The sequence below is a fragment of the Monopterus albus genome, unplaced genomic scaffold, assembly GCF_001952655.1.
Source record: "Monopterus albus unplaced genomic scaffold, M_albus_1.0 scaffold24.1, whole genome shotgun sequence".
In the NCBI taxonomy this organism is placed as follows: Eukaryota; Metazoa; Chordata; class Actinopteri; order Synbranchiformes; family Synbranchidae; genus Monopterus; species Monopterus albus.
Genome location: NW_018127904.1, coordinates 1,919,455 through 1,933,775, shown reverse-complemented (window position 1 = coordinate 1,933,775; position 14,321 = coordinate 1,919,455). Strand labels below are relative to the sequence as shown.

Genomic DNA, 14,321 nt, shown 5'->3' with positions numbered 1-14,321 from the left:
GTCTCCACAAGAAATCAGTTTGGAAAGTTTTCAGTTTTTTAAGACATTGCAATGTGCCACTTTGATGAACTCCTGCAAAGCAAACCTACTGCACAATGTGAGCGATCACTGTCATCTCCTGAGTGCCTGCTCTTTTTCACAAAAGTTTAACATGTATGAATTTTTATTGTGGAGGTGGTCTTTATTTTGCCTCTGTTATAAAAGTGCTGCATAAATCCCCGTGTGAGGTCAGCTCTTGTGATTTTTACGGTTGTATCAAACCAGTTAAGAAATGAGAAATCCTGACTACACCAACTGACTTGTCGGAAGAATCTTCTTTATCTCACTATTGTGTATCTTCTCAAGGCCTTCATGAGGGTGATTTACAGAATGTGTAAAGAGCAGAGCCTATGTACACTGTTAGAAAGTGAAATCACAAACATATAGTAGGTGGCAAGGATCCAAAGGATGGTTCCTTTCTAACCCTGAAGTGTCGAAATAAAAGTACACATCAAAATGAAACTTAAACCTCGACAGTAAACATCTGAGTCACATGAAACCAGCACTAGTAAAAATAAAATATGGTTAAAACATTCAGTAATTAAGATTTGACAGGTTGACTGTTTTAATTTATTAACTGCTAAAATAACTAGGTTTATAAAAATTCTCTAATATTAAAATCTTCTCATTCGCCTTGGATATAGACTTGGTATGTAAATTGGTAAATTTTCAACCTGTTGCACAAAGCTGGACACTTTGAGCTTGCTTGTGTCTGAGTTGCATCCAGTGTTTTAGGTAACTGTTGGTGATGTGCTGTACAGTCATGGAAATCCCTTGCATTCACCCAGCTTGCAAGAAAAATATTATGTCATCCTGCCATTTATGAACCAAGACTATTTGTCTCCTGGCATTTGTAATATTTTATTGTGAAAGGTTTTGATTTGGTTCTAGGAATCAAAATAAATGCTGTGTCGCCTCACGGCAGCTTTGACTGGGTCAGTCAGTTTGAAAGAGTGGCACCTGAACACACCACACAGACTACAGCCAACAGCTGACTAGCATGTATGTTCTGTGCTTGCATGACAGAAATAACTCCCCCTACCAGCAGGTGGTGGGATCTGTATTCGCCATTCAGAAAGGGAAAGAAACTAGACTGCGGAAACAGCTGTTGTTTATACCTGACTCTTAATGAAGAATATGTCTGATAAGAAACTGCAAATGGCACTGGTTTTCTCTGTCCTTGGTCGTTTGGTTGTGGAAGAGGAAAGGAGGCCGTGAAGGTGAAAAACAAGGAGAATTCGCACCAAAATGAGTGAAATCGTGGATACTACAGCTAGAGGCTAAAGGGGCTTTCCCAAACCTTTCTCTTCTCGTGAATTGATTCCCTAAGCTAACAATCAGTCAGATTGGCCTTTCTCTTACCGACAAGGCCCAATCGATCGACACTGGTTCAACATGTCAAAGCGAATGAAAAGCCACCAACAGGAACCGACTATTGCCAACAGTGCGGGACAACACCAGGAGGACAAGCCCTGACAGACGCTCCCCCCCCGGCGACCTGCCGTGTCTCTGGCCTAAGATGTAAAGATTCACAATATGACATCATCCACTTTCCAGATAGTCACAAACATACAATGTGATGTGCAAACTGAATAGCATCTATCCACAACTTATGACTGCAGTATTTCTGAAAAACATCAAAGCATCTTTTAATGTTTGTTCTTAGAATCACAGAAAAATCTCTTTCTCTTCAGTACCGAGCACTCGTTCAAGGAGAAATTGCCATACAAGTCTAGTGTCCTCCTTTTCACCCCAGGTCAGTTGGGCTCTAAATGACAGAAGCGCTGTACTCCAGTGTCAGGATGTGGTTTACATCTCAAGGCCTCTGTAAATCTGAAGTAACCAGAAACCCTGCTCAGTGGAAGCCTGAGACTTGGAGAGCAGGTTGCAGAGAGGGAGCTCTCAGACCTGACAAGCTGGTACTTTTGGAGCTATAAAAAGCAGTGTGCTTCTCTGTTTCCATCATCATGTCTGCCTGTGCACTTGTGGTTCTGCACTTTTTTTTCTTTAACTTCTAGCCAAAGGCACAGGGACTGTTTCATCCATGGCCTCTGTGTGAAATCTTATGACAATTCAGTTAACCCCTTTAACACCTAACTGAAAGTCATTGAAATAATCTTTTGTTTATTTTAATATTCCATACAGATTCCCTTAATCTGCTGCTGAAAGAGGCTCAGAAGGGTCTTTAAGTATTGCCTTGAGGATGTTTTGCTACCTTACTCAGCATGCTTATTTCCTGCTTCTCCGAGGATCAGACAGACAACTTGGACCTGTGTTTTCCCTTGCCAGGGGACACTAAATTGTTGTGAATTAAAGCCTTTGGACCCCCTCAAAGTTTGATCTATGGGTAAGGGAGTATAGGTGAGTAATTTAGAAGAGATCTCAGACAACCGTTAGTAAGTGTTGAATAAATGAGAGATCTGTGGCAGCAGTTCTTCACTGAGCTTTTAATTTAGACATTTTGAGGTATTTTTATTGTGCATTTAAGTTGCACATTGAGAACGCTCTTTTGACTAAAGGACTGTTATTATGATCTTGGGTCTTGTCACATTCCTGCCCTGTGTGCTGATCTTCCTGACCACCTGTTTTACAGTGACACATCATCATAACAGTGCACAGATGGATCACATCTGTCAGAACCAAGTCTTTTGTTCATGTATCCGCTCCCTGACTGCCCACTTTAGCAGGTCCGCATGCTACTGTATTTGTGTGTTGTTTTGTGCACCAGCCTCCCACCTGGTCATAAACTTATCAGGAAATAGTTGCTTCCTTGGCTTCTCCATCAGGCGATTTCCTCTGGAGGAGCCAGATCACAGACTACTGTACTGCCCCTTCATGCATACACACATCACAGAAACATGGCTAAGTTTAGCATCAAAGTCCTGAAAGAAGTTTTTATCTATGTGTGTGTGTGTGTGTGTGTGTGTGTGTGCAAATGTGCTACACGTCAGCATGAAGACAACATCCACTGAGAATGCTTATTATTGTTTCCTAAATGTCTGTGATCTCCCAGTAGCTGGATGGGCTGCATTACAGCTTCATTAGTATCTACAAATCACCACTTTAAAGTGTTCTTTATCCACCCTCAAAGTACTCCACCCTTTTAAACATCAGGTCACACACTGTGGGCCCATCATCCCCTCCTGTGCCCCAGTTACCGGAGGTTGGTAGTAAAAAGAACTGACTAGACTATTTTCTGCTACTTACCTCATGCCAGTGTGGCTTTGTGTTCACCACTGCCACGTGCAAGTTAAAATTACAACCTGCAGGCAGATGTGAAGGGGATGTGCCAAGCAGCACTTATGGTCGAAGGCCTTATCCCAGCCTAACCCCCGCACACCCAGCTCCACACACGGATCAGGGAGGCCTCTGGGATTTGGGTGCCTCACTCACTGCTTTCTCTGCCGTTGATAGCGACTGTGGTGCTTCATCAATGTGACTTCTACATTTGCGAAGTGATGGACAGTGTTCAGCTGATGTTCACACTGCTCTTATGGTCCTAATAATAGAATAATGGTCTAGTCACAGAATTGTACATGATTTCTAATTCAGGTTGGTTTATCATTGCTTTTGTGTTTCTACAGTTGTAATAACCATACTGACTTCTGTAAGGTCAGGTGTGCCTTTGCTCTATTATTTTTAATTTTAAGATTTAAACATGACAGTTGGATAGTTTTGGGCGTGGCCTCTTGTTTCTACTGACCTCAGTTCATATTGTGATTGTGTGACAGCTATTCATATTCAAATAACTGGCTCTGTGCATGTGTCTCACATTGGGAAAGGTTCCTGGCAAAGGACCTCTGACTCCTTTTTTACATACTTCACTTCTCTTGGTGCAACCCCCAAACCCTACCCCCCACTCCCTCGCAGGGTGAGATTACTGTGTGATGGTTTTCTCATTGTCAGGATCAGGTCAGGCAGCAGTTTTTATAAAGGACACATCTGCTGAGCAGTGCTGCCCTTTTCAGCTGTGGCATAATGTTCTGTGGCAAATCTAAGCCCTACATACAGTAGGGTTGCAACCGAATGAGATTTTCATGGTTTGATAACCATCATAGAAAACATCACGGTATTACACAATAACTATTATTATCAGCTACAACGACCCTCAGAAGAAGGAGGGGGGAGGAAGGGTATTTTTTATTGTGACTCTGCCAGTTGACTGAGCTGGATTGCAGCACTAGATTGACCCTAAAGAATAAACAGAGTTATGAACATACTTTTTTAAAAAAGCATATAACTATAACATATATTTAAAGCATTTTAGTTTGCATGTTTGCACCAGTAGAAGAGGAAATATTCACATCCTTTAACTTAAAGTATTAACACAAAAATGTACTTAAGGTATTAAAAGTATTAGTAAAGTATTTACTCAATGCAGAAAAATACAGTATACATTAATTATACAGTACATTATATTATGACATTACCAGCCTATCACTAGTGCACTGATGTAAAAGCAGGATGTGACTGTTGTCTTTGGTTGAAGTGAAGTTTTGCTGAACTAGTTTGTATCCAAGTGCAACTGCTAATTATTTTCATTAGGGATTAACCTGTTGATTATTTTCTGACTGCTTTGTAAAACCTCTGACAATTGTGAGTGAGACGTGATGTCACAATGCTCTAAACGATTATCAAAGTAGTTCATTTATTGTAAGTGTAGGTGCATGTAAAGATAATTTGCAAACAAAAATTCAGAGAAAAGTTAAAACTTAAAAAAGAGATGAATCTGGTGTGCATCCTGTTAGGATCCGTTCGCACCAGTCAGTGTGCGAACGAGGAAAGAGGCGGACCCAGGTAGCCGGCTTCGGTGCATACAGTGATTTATTATGTACAGTGAACAAGGGAATGACAAAAACACAGAGGGAAATGATACGTAGTCCTGTAGATGAGTAATAACTGGGTGTTTGACCAACCGCAGGAGGTGAGGAGATGGAGAGCTGAGGAGTGAAACCGGGTAATATAGTGAGTGACCTAATCAAGTGCAGCTGGTGATAAGGGAGTGAGGAACAGGTGAAGGTGATAAGAGTAATGGGGCAAGAGACAGTAGGAAAGGTGAGGGAGGCCAGAGCGGCCGAGCAAACCTGACAGGCAGTCGGGGAAGAAAGGTGCACATGCGTTCCATTTTTTTTTTCCTTAATATTAGTACAAAGCAAATGTGCATAGTATGATAACTGTCATTTGTCATACAATGGTATAGCATATCATCATGGGGCTTTTAGTTTTTGTGTCTTTCAGTCTGAACACCTGCATAGTCCCAAACAGCATTTTCCCCACAGACCTCCATTAGAAAAGAGACATCTGTGAAAACAGCTAAACCATTACTCTTCATATTGTGAACTGGCAAACCATGAAGTTTTTGTGTTTGAATAAGCTTAGTGTGATGTGTGACAAAGCAAGTGGGGCCAGTGAGAGAAATGAAGTTAAAGGGCACCATCTTGGAATCTGGCTCGTAGAATAAATCTACAGTTTTCAACAACAAGCACTTTTATAGTGAGAAATGTTACATTAGTGTAGCCCTTTACCTAAGGGTTTGTGGTCAGGCTGCATAAGCTCATGGTTTCTGGGCTCCAAAACGATGTGTGATTGTGCAGAACCCTAAGCGTCATTAGCTCGCCTGAGCTTTAACGCTGTATTGTGGCCTGGAACGCCTTCATCTGGCTGTCCACATGTGCCCTCTCTCTGTCATGGCCTCTTACGAGCAATCAGCTGCTTTTCAAATTGGAGGGTCAGTGTTAGTTCAACATGTGATTATATGCTCCAAGTTCTGGTCCTCGCCGCACTGACTCCACTAATGCATTTGTTTCTGTGTCCTAATTTAGATTTAGACATATTTAGATATTCATTTCTTTTTCCTTGTCTTGGTATATTTTGAAAGTTCATCAGAATGATTCTATATAATATTTTAGCATATGCAAAAGCATCTCTCTTGGAAATCGTATTGTCTAAGCAGTTTATAGCCTGCTGCTTGGTGCAGCATGCTTGAATCTGACAACAGTGTTGCCACATTGAATAAATGACACCTCGTCACCAACCATGCTCAGAGTTTGATGTCCCATTCAGACCCAGCTACAGAGCCCATTGGTAGAGCTGTATGATAATCCCTGTCAGCATCTGTGAATGTCCAGTATTCTTTCTTGCATTTATATCTAGTACACTTGGTGCGTATTAGTAGTTGTTTAGTGATATTATTCTGACTGAGAGACCTTGGAGTACCTCCATCCTCCAGGCAAGGAATTGAACCAACACAGATGCTGGGAAGAGACTGTTTTGATGCATTCCTCAGTAGTTACCTCAAGATATATTTACCCTGTAGTCAATGTACAGCGTTAGACTTAAAGGGGTTGATCTTATCTTGACATTTAAAATGTTTTGAGATTAAGCCCTTGATGATGTTGATGCTAATAGCACTGAGTTGAATTGCCTCCTAAGAACCTGTAGTACTGCTTAGGATTCATCGTCTTGCTCTGTAGCATTGCTTTTTTGATGCAAACATGAAATTATATTCTCTGACCGGTTACATTACCCTTTAGCCCAGATTACCATTCCTATAATGGCCCACCAGACTCAGAGACGCTCTGTAACCCTGGCAGAACTCACAGTCGAGATCTGAGATGATGCTTAATTCCATATCGGCTGTATCTTGTCTCAAACTGACACACCCAACTTCTCAACAGCACAAACATTTTCAGTGTGTCAAAAGGCAAAAAAGGAGGCCACTGCATGCAACATTATTCCACGCATTCACAGCTATTACCGGTTGTGGCTTTGGAAAAAATTCCTGGGTAATGAAGACCAAAGAACGTGTGGATGGCAGACCTAGCAAACTAATTTGCAGTCTGATATCCTGCTGGAGAACAACGTTGGAATACACTTCTTGCACCACTGTATGTGACTGTTTGCCTGCCAAATAGAAGCTGTAAAAAGCTATTGCTGCAGCCTCACCCTTCAATATTTCTTTGGGTGTATCACTTCAAAGTTCCAGACGATTATGACACACAAGACAAAATGTTGTCATTGTGTTATGGCCTTCACTCCATCCACACCCTACTCTCCAACCATGATTAGGTATTGTAGGCATAAAGAGAACAGAGCATATATTGTTCTGGTTCAAATGGAATGAAACTACAATAGTCAGTCCCACTTTCTCACTGTATCACTGTCCTGGAACATATAACAATAGGTTATATTTTATAATAGACACTCCCCTTTTACTATTTGAACATCCATCAGGGGTAGTTTACACTCACCAACTACTTATTTATTACTTATTTTGTGTCTGTGTGTAGTAGCTAAGTTTAGCTAAGTTTCAAATCGATCCACAGATGTTCAATGATACTGTAACTGGAAGAGGCAATTGGATGCTACATTAGCATCCAAAACAAAGAGCAGGGAACCTGATAAAGTTGTTAGAGGCAACTGGAATAAAAGTCCACATTTCCACAGTCAAGCATAGTCTGCGCTAGGCTGGATTGTTTGGGAGAAAAGCACGCAGGAAGCCATTGATTACTTCTAGAAATAAGGCAGCTCACTTAGAGTATGCTAAGGAGCAAGATTATGTGGGCTGATGAGACCAAAGGCAAAATATTTGGCCATAATTTGCACACGTACTGTATGTGTGGTGAGAAAAAGAAAAACACTGCCTTCAAGGAGAGGAACACCATTCCCACAGTCAAACACAGTGGAGTCTTACTGATGTTTTGGCGGTGTATGTCTGCATCAGGCACTGGACCTCTGCATAAAGTGGAATGAAGAATGAATACAGCCTAATCTCAGATGATTTTAAAGCAAAGCCTTCTACCATCAGCCAAAAAAACAAAAAAAAAAGAAGAGGCAGTGGATCCCTCAACAAGACAATGATCCAAACCACAGAGCAAAGTCAACTCGGGAATGGTTTAAAAAGAATAAGGTTAATGTTTTACCATGACCTTCCCAGTCTCCAGACTTAAGTATCATTGAAAACTTGTGGATCGATGTGCAAAAGTCTGGTTATCTGCTATGTGTACATAGGAGACAGCCAAGCAATCTGGTAGACTTAGAACAGGTATGCCATGAAGAATGGGCTAAAGTTACACCTGAATGGATACAAAGGCCTCTCAGAGGTTACCCAAAGAGGTTGGAGGCGGTTAGAGAGGACATACAAAGGATTAGAGAACATATAAAGGGTGATGAACTTTTGCACTGATATGGTTTTTATTATTCTACTATAACTTTCTTTTTATACATTCCCTGTCCATTTTTGTTACTTCTGTCAATGCAGGAACAATTGTACTGGCTGAATATGTAAAATACACTGATGAGGAAAAAAATTGTTTTAATCTTTTTGCCATTCCAAAGTAAAGGGATGCAAACTTTTGCACCCAACTGTAATTGAGATACGACGACTCATTGCTTTGTGCATTTTGTCTTGCAGCTATGCTTTGGCAGATGAGGCCTACCGTTCACTGAGGGACCAGGACAAGGACCAGTGTATCCTCATCACTGGGGAGAGTGGGGCTGGTAAAACCGGTGAGTGGCCAAATGCTGTTTTTATCCTGGGGGAGGTTAGAGTCTGTCAGACCATTTACACTCCAGTCCACTATCATCCATCCAGAACTTTGTGTGTGTAATCTCATCAGTACAAACATGTATCTTACAGCTGCAGATATCAGTAACACATCTATTCTAAGAATGACCATAAAGTTTTTAATTTACTATAAGCCATGGAAAAAAAACCCTGGGAAGTTAAAAAGATTCATTGCTCAGCTCTTCTTCCTAAGTAGTGCTTTCTTCAAATGCAGTCAAAACTTATTTCTAAAGGAAGATTAAGGCTGTTGTGTCATAAATCTAAATCTGCACTGCTGCCACAGTGCAGATTTAGATCAGATCTACCTTTAGAAGGCGACTTGATTTCAGTTTTGTTTTGAGAACTTCATGTCCGTAAATGAAATGTGACGGTAACACTGATGGTGTGTGCGTGGAGCACACTGTAAATGATAGAGGTAGACTAATCAAACTAGACCAGCAGCAGACAGGCGGTGTCCTGGTTTGATGGCACTCCCTGCTTACTGTCAACAACCACCTTCGCTAGTTGGGAAACTCAAGCTGGCAGGTTGTGCATTGTATTAGAAATAAATGGAGCGAATGCTGTGGGCATTCACGCCCCTGATCCTTTGTTTCTGTAGTTTTTTCATAAAAGTGTGACAGTGTTCTGGAGTATTTTCCCATACCTTACAGAAACCCAGGAATGGAATTTCCTGGTCTCTGTTGTCAGTGAATTGGCAGTGCACAAACTGTGGGAAAGAAGTGGCATATTGTTGAGCAGTAGAAACAGATAATGTATCACACCAAGACTTGGAAATCATCTCGTGTTTGTTGACTATATTTAACCATAACATTTGCTTTTTAACAAGTCCTCTGCAAAGTTATTTATAGCACTGTACTGCCATTACACAAGTTCACTGTGGCAAATTGTTATTTCCCACAGTGAACTTGAATGTGTAATCACACTGGTGCCAATTAAAACTGGCCACATGGCTTTATTCAAAGGGATAAGAAATACGGGAAGCAATTTATCAAGAATAACTGTCACAGTATTTTCTCTGTTGGCATGTTTACTGAAGTCAATATCTTAAAGCTACAGTATGTAACTTAAAGTAGCACTAGCATAAAACTGTGAATCAATCCACTGTGCTCCGCCCAGCGCTGCTCCTCCCTGCTCCACTATGCTCTACTACAGTCTGCTACGTTCTGTCACGCTCTGCCCAGCTCTTCAGATATTTGTCATTATGAACTTACAAACAATGAGAATGCAACAAAACATACTGATCAAAAGTTACATACTGGCAAGAAGTGCCAAAATGCTGATTCCTAAATAAAAACATTCCATCACAGTTATCTTCCCTTTTACTTTAATTTGAATTTTTCACCCAGCCCTATCACAGACATGTTACAGCACCAGCGCTGCTCTCTTATTCACCACCTGTATTGATAAGTTGACTCCGTTTTAAGGCTGTTAATAGTTTGAACTATTGCTACATTGACGATCCAGCACTGCTCCCTTATCTATTGCCTGTACTGATAATGTGACTTTGTTTTTAGGCTCTTCTGGACTATTGGTGCATTGATCTCTGGCTGGAGCTCAGAGATAAAACGTCACCCTGTAGCTCTTTGGTTGCAAACATCCAGAGCCATGAAGCTACACAAACATTTTAAGCCACTGTCAATGCAGGTTAACATTTGTCAGTTGTTCATAAGAATAATGATGATGTCAGCAGGCCCAGGACAAAGCAATAGAAAGCACATTACAGTTTGACAGATCATGTTTTGCATGATGGGCTAGTCTTTATTTGGCTGCTCTCAAGATATTAAAAAAACATGCTCCCAAGAAGCTGTGCAGCCAAGTTGAGGAGATATATTTTGTTTTCAGTAATCTCATCAGCCCCGAAGCTTTGTAGTGGAATAAGGCCATCAAAAACATGCCTTTCCCATCGGCATGGGTCATTGACATTCATGTCTTGTGCCTCTGTCTTGCTGTGGCTTCTATAGGAGCGAGGAGCTGTGACATTATCAGATGCCAGCATAGCATACAGGAGACATAACATGGTTTTATTGTCTGCAAAAGGTTTATTTTGCTATGCTCAGAGATAAAAATGTGAAGATTAAACAGAGCATACCTTGTTGCTCAGCTAAGCAGTGACTCTTGGTCTCTGCATTTTGTTGCCCACCTTTCTCTCCCTTAGCAAAATGGATGTATTCCAGGCTCATCATCAGTCTCTACCAGCAACTACTGTCAAGCTCTGTTTTATCCTCCCTTGGCACACTGAACAACATCATCAGTTCTGGGTCACTGTCATCTCGCTGGACAGGAGAGATGATTCTGATGCCAGTAGTCATACTACAAGACGCGCCACTTGTTCCAGACAGTACAAGATTCCTTTTGAGCCTGTCTTGTACAGAAAATGATTTTTGGAACAGGCTTCACTCACAACATGCTCCCTCTCAGAGCATCTTAGATCAGCCTCAGTTCTGACATGGGAAGTGGATGAACAGGGATCATGTAGATCCATATGAAGTATCTGAAGTGGTTCCCAGTGAAATCAGTAGCTTGAATGATGAAAACATGATGCAATAATGGTCATTGTCTATATGTCTATGGGCCCTCTGTTCTCTACACCAGACTAATGAGTGATTACACCCTGTTTGATGGGTGTCGAGGGGGATGATGTAAGGGGGATTTTATGGGGTATGGTGAAATGGGTGGGTATGTTGCACTTGCCCTCTGTCATGTCTGAATGAGGCTTTGACCTAATATTTATCTGTGTGTGTGTGTGTGTGTGTGTGTGTTCTAGAGGCCAGTAAGCTGGTGATGTCATATGTGGCAGCGGTGTGTGGAAAGGGCCAGGAGGTGAACAAGGTTAAGGAACAGCTGCTGCAGTCCAATCCCGTGCTGGAGGGTGAGTGAAGCGCCGTGCACACTCAAACTACATCCTGTCATCTGAAAGTTCACATTTGGAGTTTGAATCCATGTTAACAGGTTGATTATGGTGGTTTCAATCCAGACTGCCTTCTAATACCAACGTTTGGCAAACACAAATGATAATGGACATGTTAGCCGCTGTGTACTCGTTAGCTTTGTTTTGTTTTTTTGGGCGGGGATTTTGTTTGTTTGTTTTTTTGCCTGGTTTCCAAGCATGTAATGACCAGATAAATATATGCCAGCACTGTAAAACCCTTGGGTCACCTATTTGCAACACACCACTACTAAAGCAGAACTTTTATAGCTATAGCACATAAACACTGGCAAACAGAAACTTAGGAACTGTACCTTCAGAGCAGATAGCTGATCAGCAAACAAACTGCAGGACTCCCATAAATACTCTACAACACACTCATTATTTCCTTAACCTAAACCTCTGCATACACCACACACATGCACACACACCCACACACACCGTCTCACTCAGTGCTGGCGCAGGAACAGCTGTATTTTAATTGGGGGCAGTGAACAGGAAATGCCCATGAATGATGAAGCTGTATGCCCAGGTTGAGCCGCTGTAGAAAGTCTGCACATCTGCACTAGTTTAGCTGCTGCCCATTTAATTGCCCTAATGTTAAAAAGGCAGGGGAAAGGCAGCACAGTTTTCTTGCTACACACAGTGTATCTATGATGTGCTTTCTCCCTGTGACTCTTCGCTTTGCTTTCCTTCAGAATCGTTACTGTTTTCCTTCTCTGTCATCCTGTGTTCTCTTTCATTACCTGCTTTAATTCCTCTTGCCCCTTCACTTGTTATCTCTGTCTCTGGCTCTCGTCTGTCATCCTCGCCCTCCAGCTGCTGCTGTACCAGACTAGCAGCCCACACATTAAACACACATTAATCAGGTGTTATCAGCAATTAAACAGTTCTGCTAATAGCACTGTGATGCATGACGCATTAAGAGTATTTTAATGTTGAGATGTGGTTGGGAGCAAATGGAGAGTGTTCTTGGCTGGAAAATACTGTTCTAAAGGACATAGTTATGCAAGGCCTGCTGTACATATGCACATATGTTTGTGATGCATTTAACATGCTCACACACACACCACTGTGCTTGAGCACCATGTTTGTTATTTATTTATAAGCACGGGCACATATTAAATCACTTTGACTTGAACGTGGTGTGACAGCGATGCTTAGCCACCCCTAAGCCTGGAAAGCCCTGGTGCTTTGTTTAATCCATGCAGAATTATGGGGCTTCATCAGTACAAATGACTTTGACATCCATTGCATATACAGTTGAAGTCAGAATCTTACATACACTTTAGCCAAATGCATTTAAACTCCTGACATTTAATCCTATAAACATTCCCTGTTTTATGTTGGGATCATTATTTTATTTTAAGAATGTGAAATGTCAGAATAATACAGAAAAAGATTTATTTCAGTTTTTATTTCTTTCATCACATTTCCAGTGGGTCAGAAGTTTACATAGTATTTGGTAGCATTGCCCATAAATTGTTTAACTTGGGTCAAATGTTTCAGGATGCCTTCCACAAGCTTCTTACAATAAGTTGCTTTGTACTGGCTGCTCCAATACCTTGAATTTGTTGTACTTAAGCCATTTTTCCACTTTGGAGGTCTGCTTGGGCTCATTGTCTGTTTGGATGACCCATTTGTGACCAAGCCTCAACTTCCTGGCTGATGTCTTGAGATGTTGCTTCAGTACATCCACATAATCTTCACTGTTGTTCTGGGATTGATTTGCATCTGTTTGTACCAAAGTGTGCTCATCTCTGAGACGGAACGTGTCTCCTTCCTGAGCAGTATGATGGCTACGTGGTCCCATGGTGTTTATACTTGCATAGTATTGTTTGTACAGATGAACCATGGTACCTTCATCCATTTGGAAATCACTCCCAAGGACGAACCAGACTTGTGGAGTTCCACATTTTTCTTCTGAGGTCTTGGCTTACTTTTGATTTTCCCATGATGTCAAATGAGTTTGAAGGTCGGCCTTAAAAGTACATCCACAGGTGCACCTGCAATTGACTCAGATGGTGTCAATTAGCCTATCACAAGCCATACCATCATTTTCCAAGCTGTTTAAAGACACAGTCACATTAGTGTATGTAAACATCTGACTTCAACTGTATGATTGACAGCCAGCTGTTAAGGATCATTGATGAGGTTTGGAGCATTTGTAAACTGGTTTTCATCTGACTTTCATGTTTTGACTATAACTTTTAATGCATCAGTGTGTTCTTCATGTTATATTATCATTCTCCTGCTTTTCAGCATTTGGAAATGCCAAAACAGTGAGGAACGACAACTCTTCCAGATTCGTAAGTATCCTCTCCAGAAATGGAGCTACTGTTGTTTGATGAGTCGATTGCTTCTCTAATGAGTTCCAGCACCATTTGGTTGGACATTTTCATTCAGACATGTAGGTCATATGTATGGCCATCTGTTTATTTTATTTCCTTCAAAATAATCTTTTGATTTTAAAGGTTTAGTTTTCATCAGTCTGCATTTATTTTTAATTACTTTTTCATTGGCCAGGGTCAGGGTGCTGCCTCATTTTTTTCTGTCTGTGTTGGCAACAGCCATAGCTAGAAGCATTATGTTTTTGGGTTGTCTGACCTTCTGTCTGTCCCAGTCTTGTGAATGTAAAATCTCAAGGATGCCTTGTGTGAATTTCCTCAAATTTGGCACAGACGTCCACCTGAACTCAAGGATGATCTGATTAGATTTTGGTGGTCAGAGGTCAAGGTCACTGTGACCTCATGTTCATCTCATTCTTGTGTATAAGAAATCTCAGGAATG

At 41.2% G+C, this 14,321-nt stretch overlaps 1 protein-coding gene across 4 annotated transcripts in view; it reads left to right on the top strand.

Annotated features, from left to right (window-relative positions):
- myo1b (myosin IB) overlaps positions 1-14,321 on the top strand; it is a 52,086-nt gene that overhangs the window by 11,768 nt on the left and 25,997 nt on the right. For all 4 annotated transcript variants that reach the window (XM_020594663.1, XM_020594662.1, XM_020594659.1 and 1 more), the window contains exons 3-5: positions 8,453-8,547; positions 11,370-11,474; positions 13,794-13,840. In XM_020594663.1, coding sequence (XP_020450319.1) covers positions 8,453-8,547; positions 11,370-11,474; positions 13,794-13,840 — 247 coding nt within the window. The remainder of the gene's footprint in view (positions 1-8,452; positions 8,548-11,369; positions 11,475-13,793; positions 13,841-14,321) is intronic.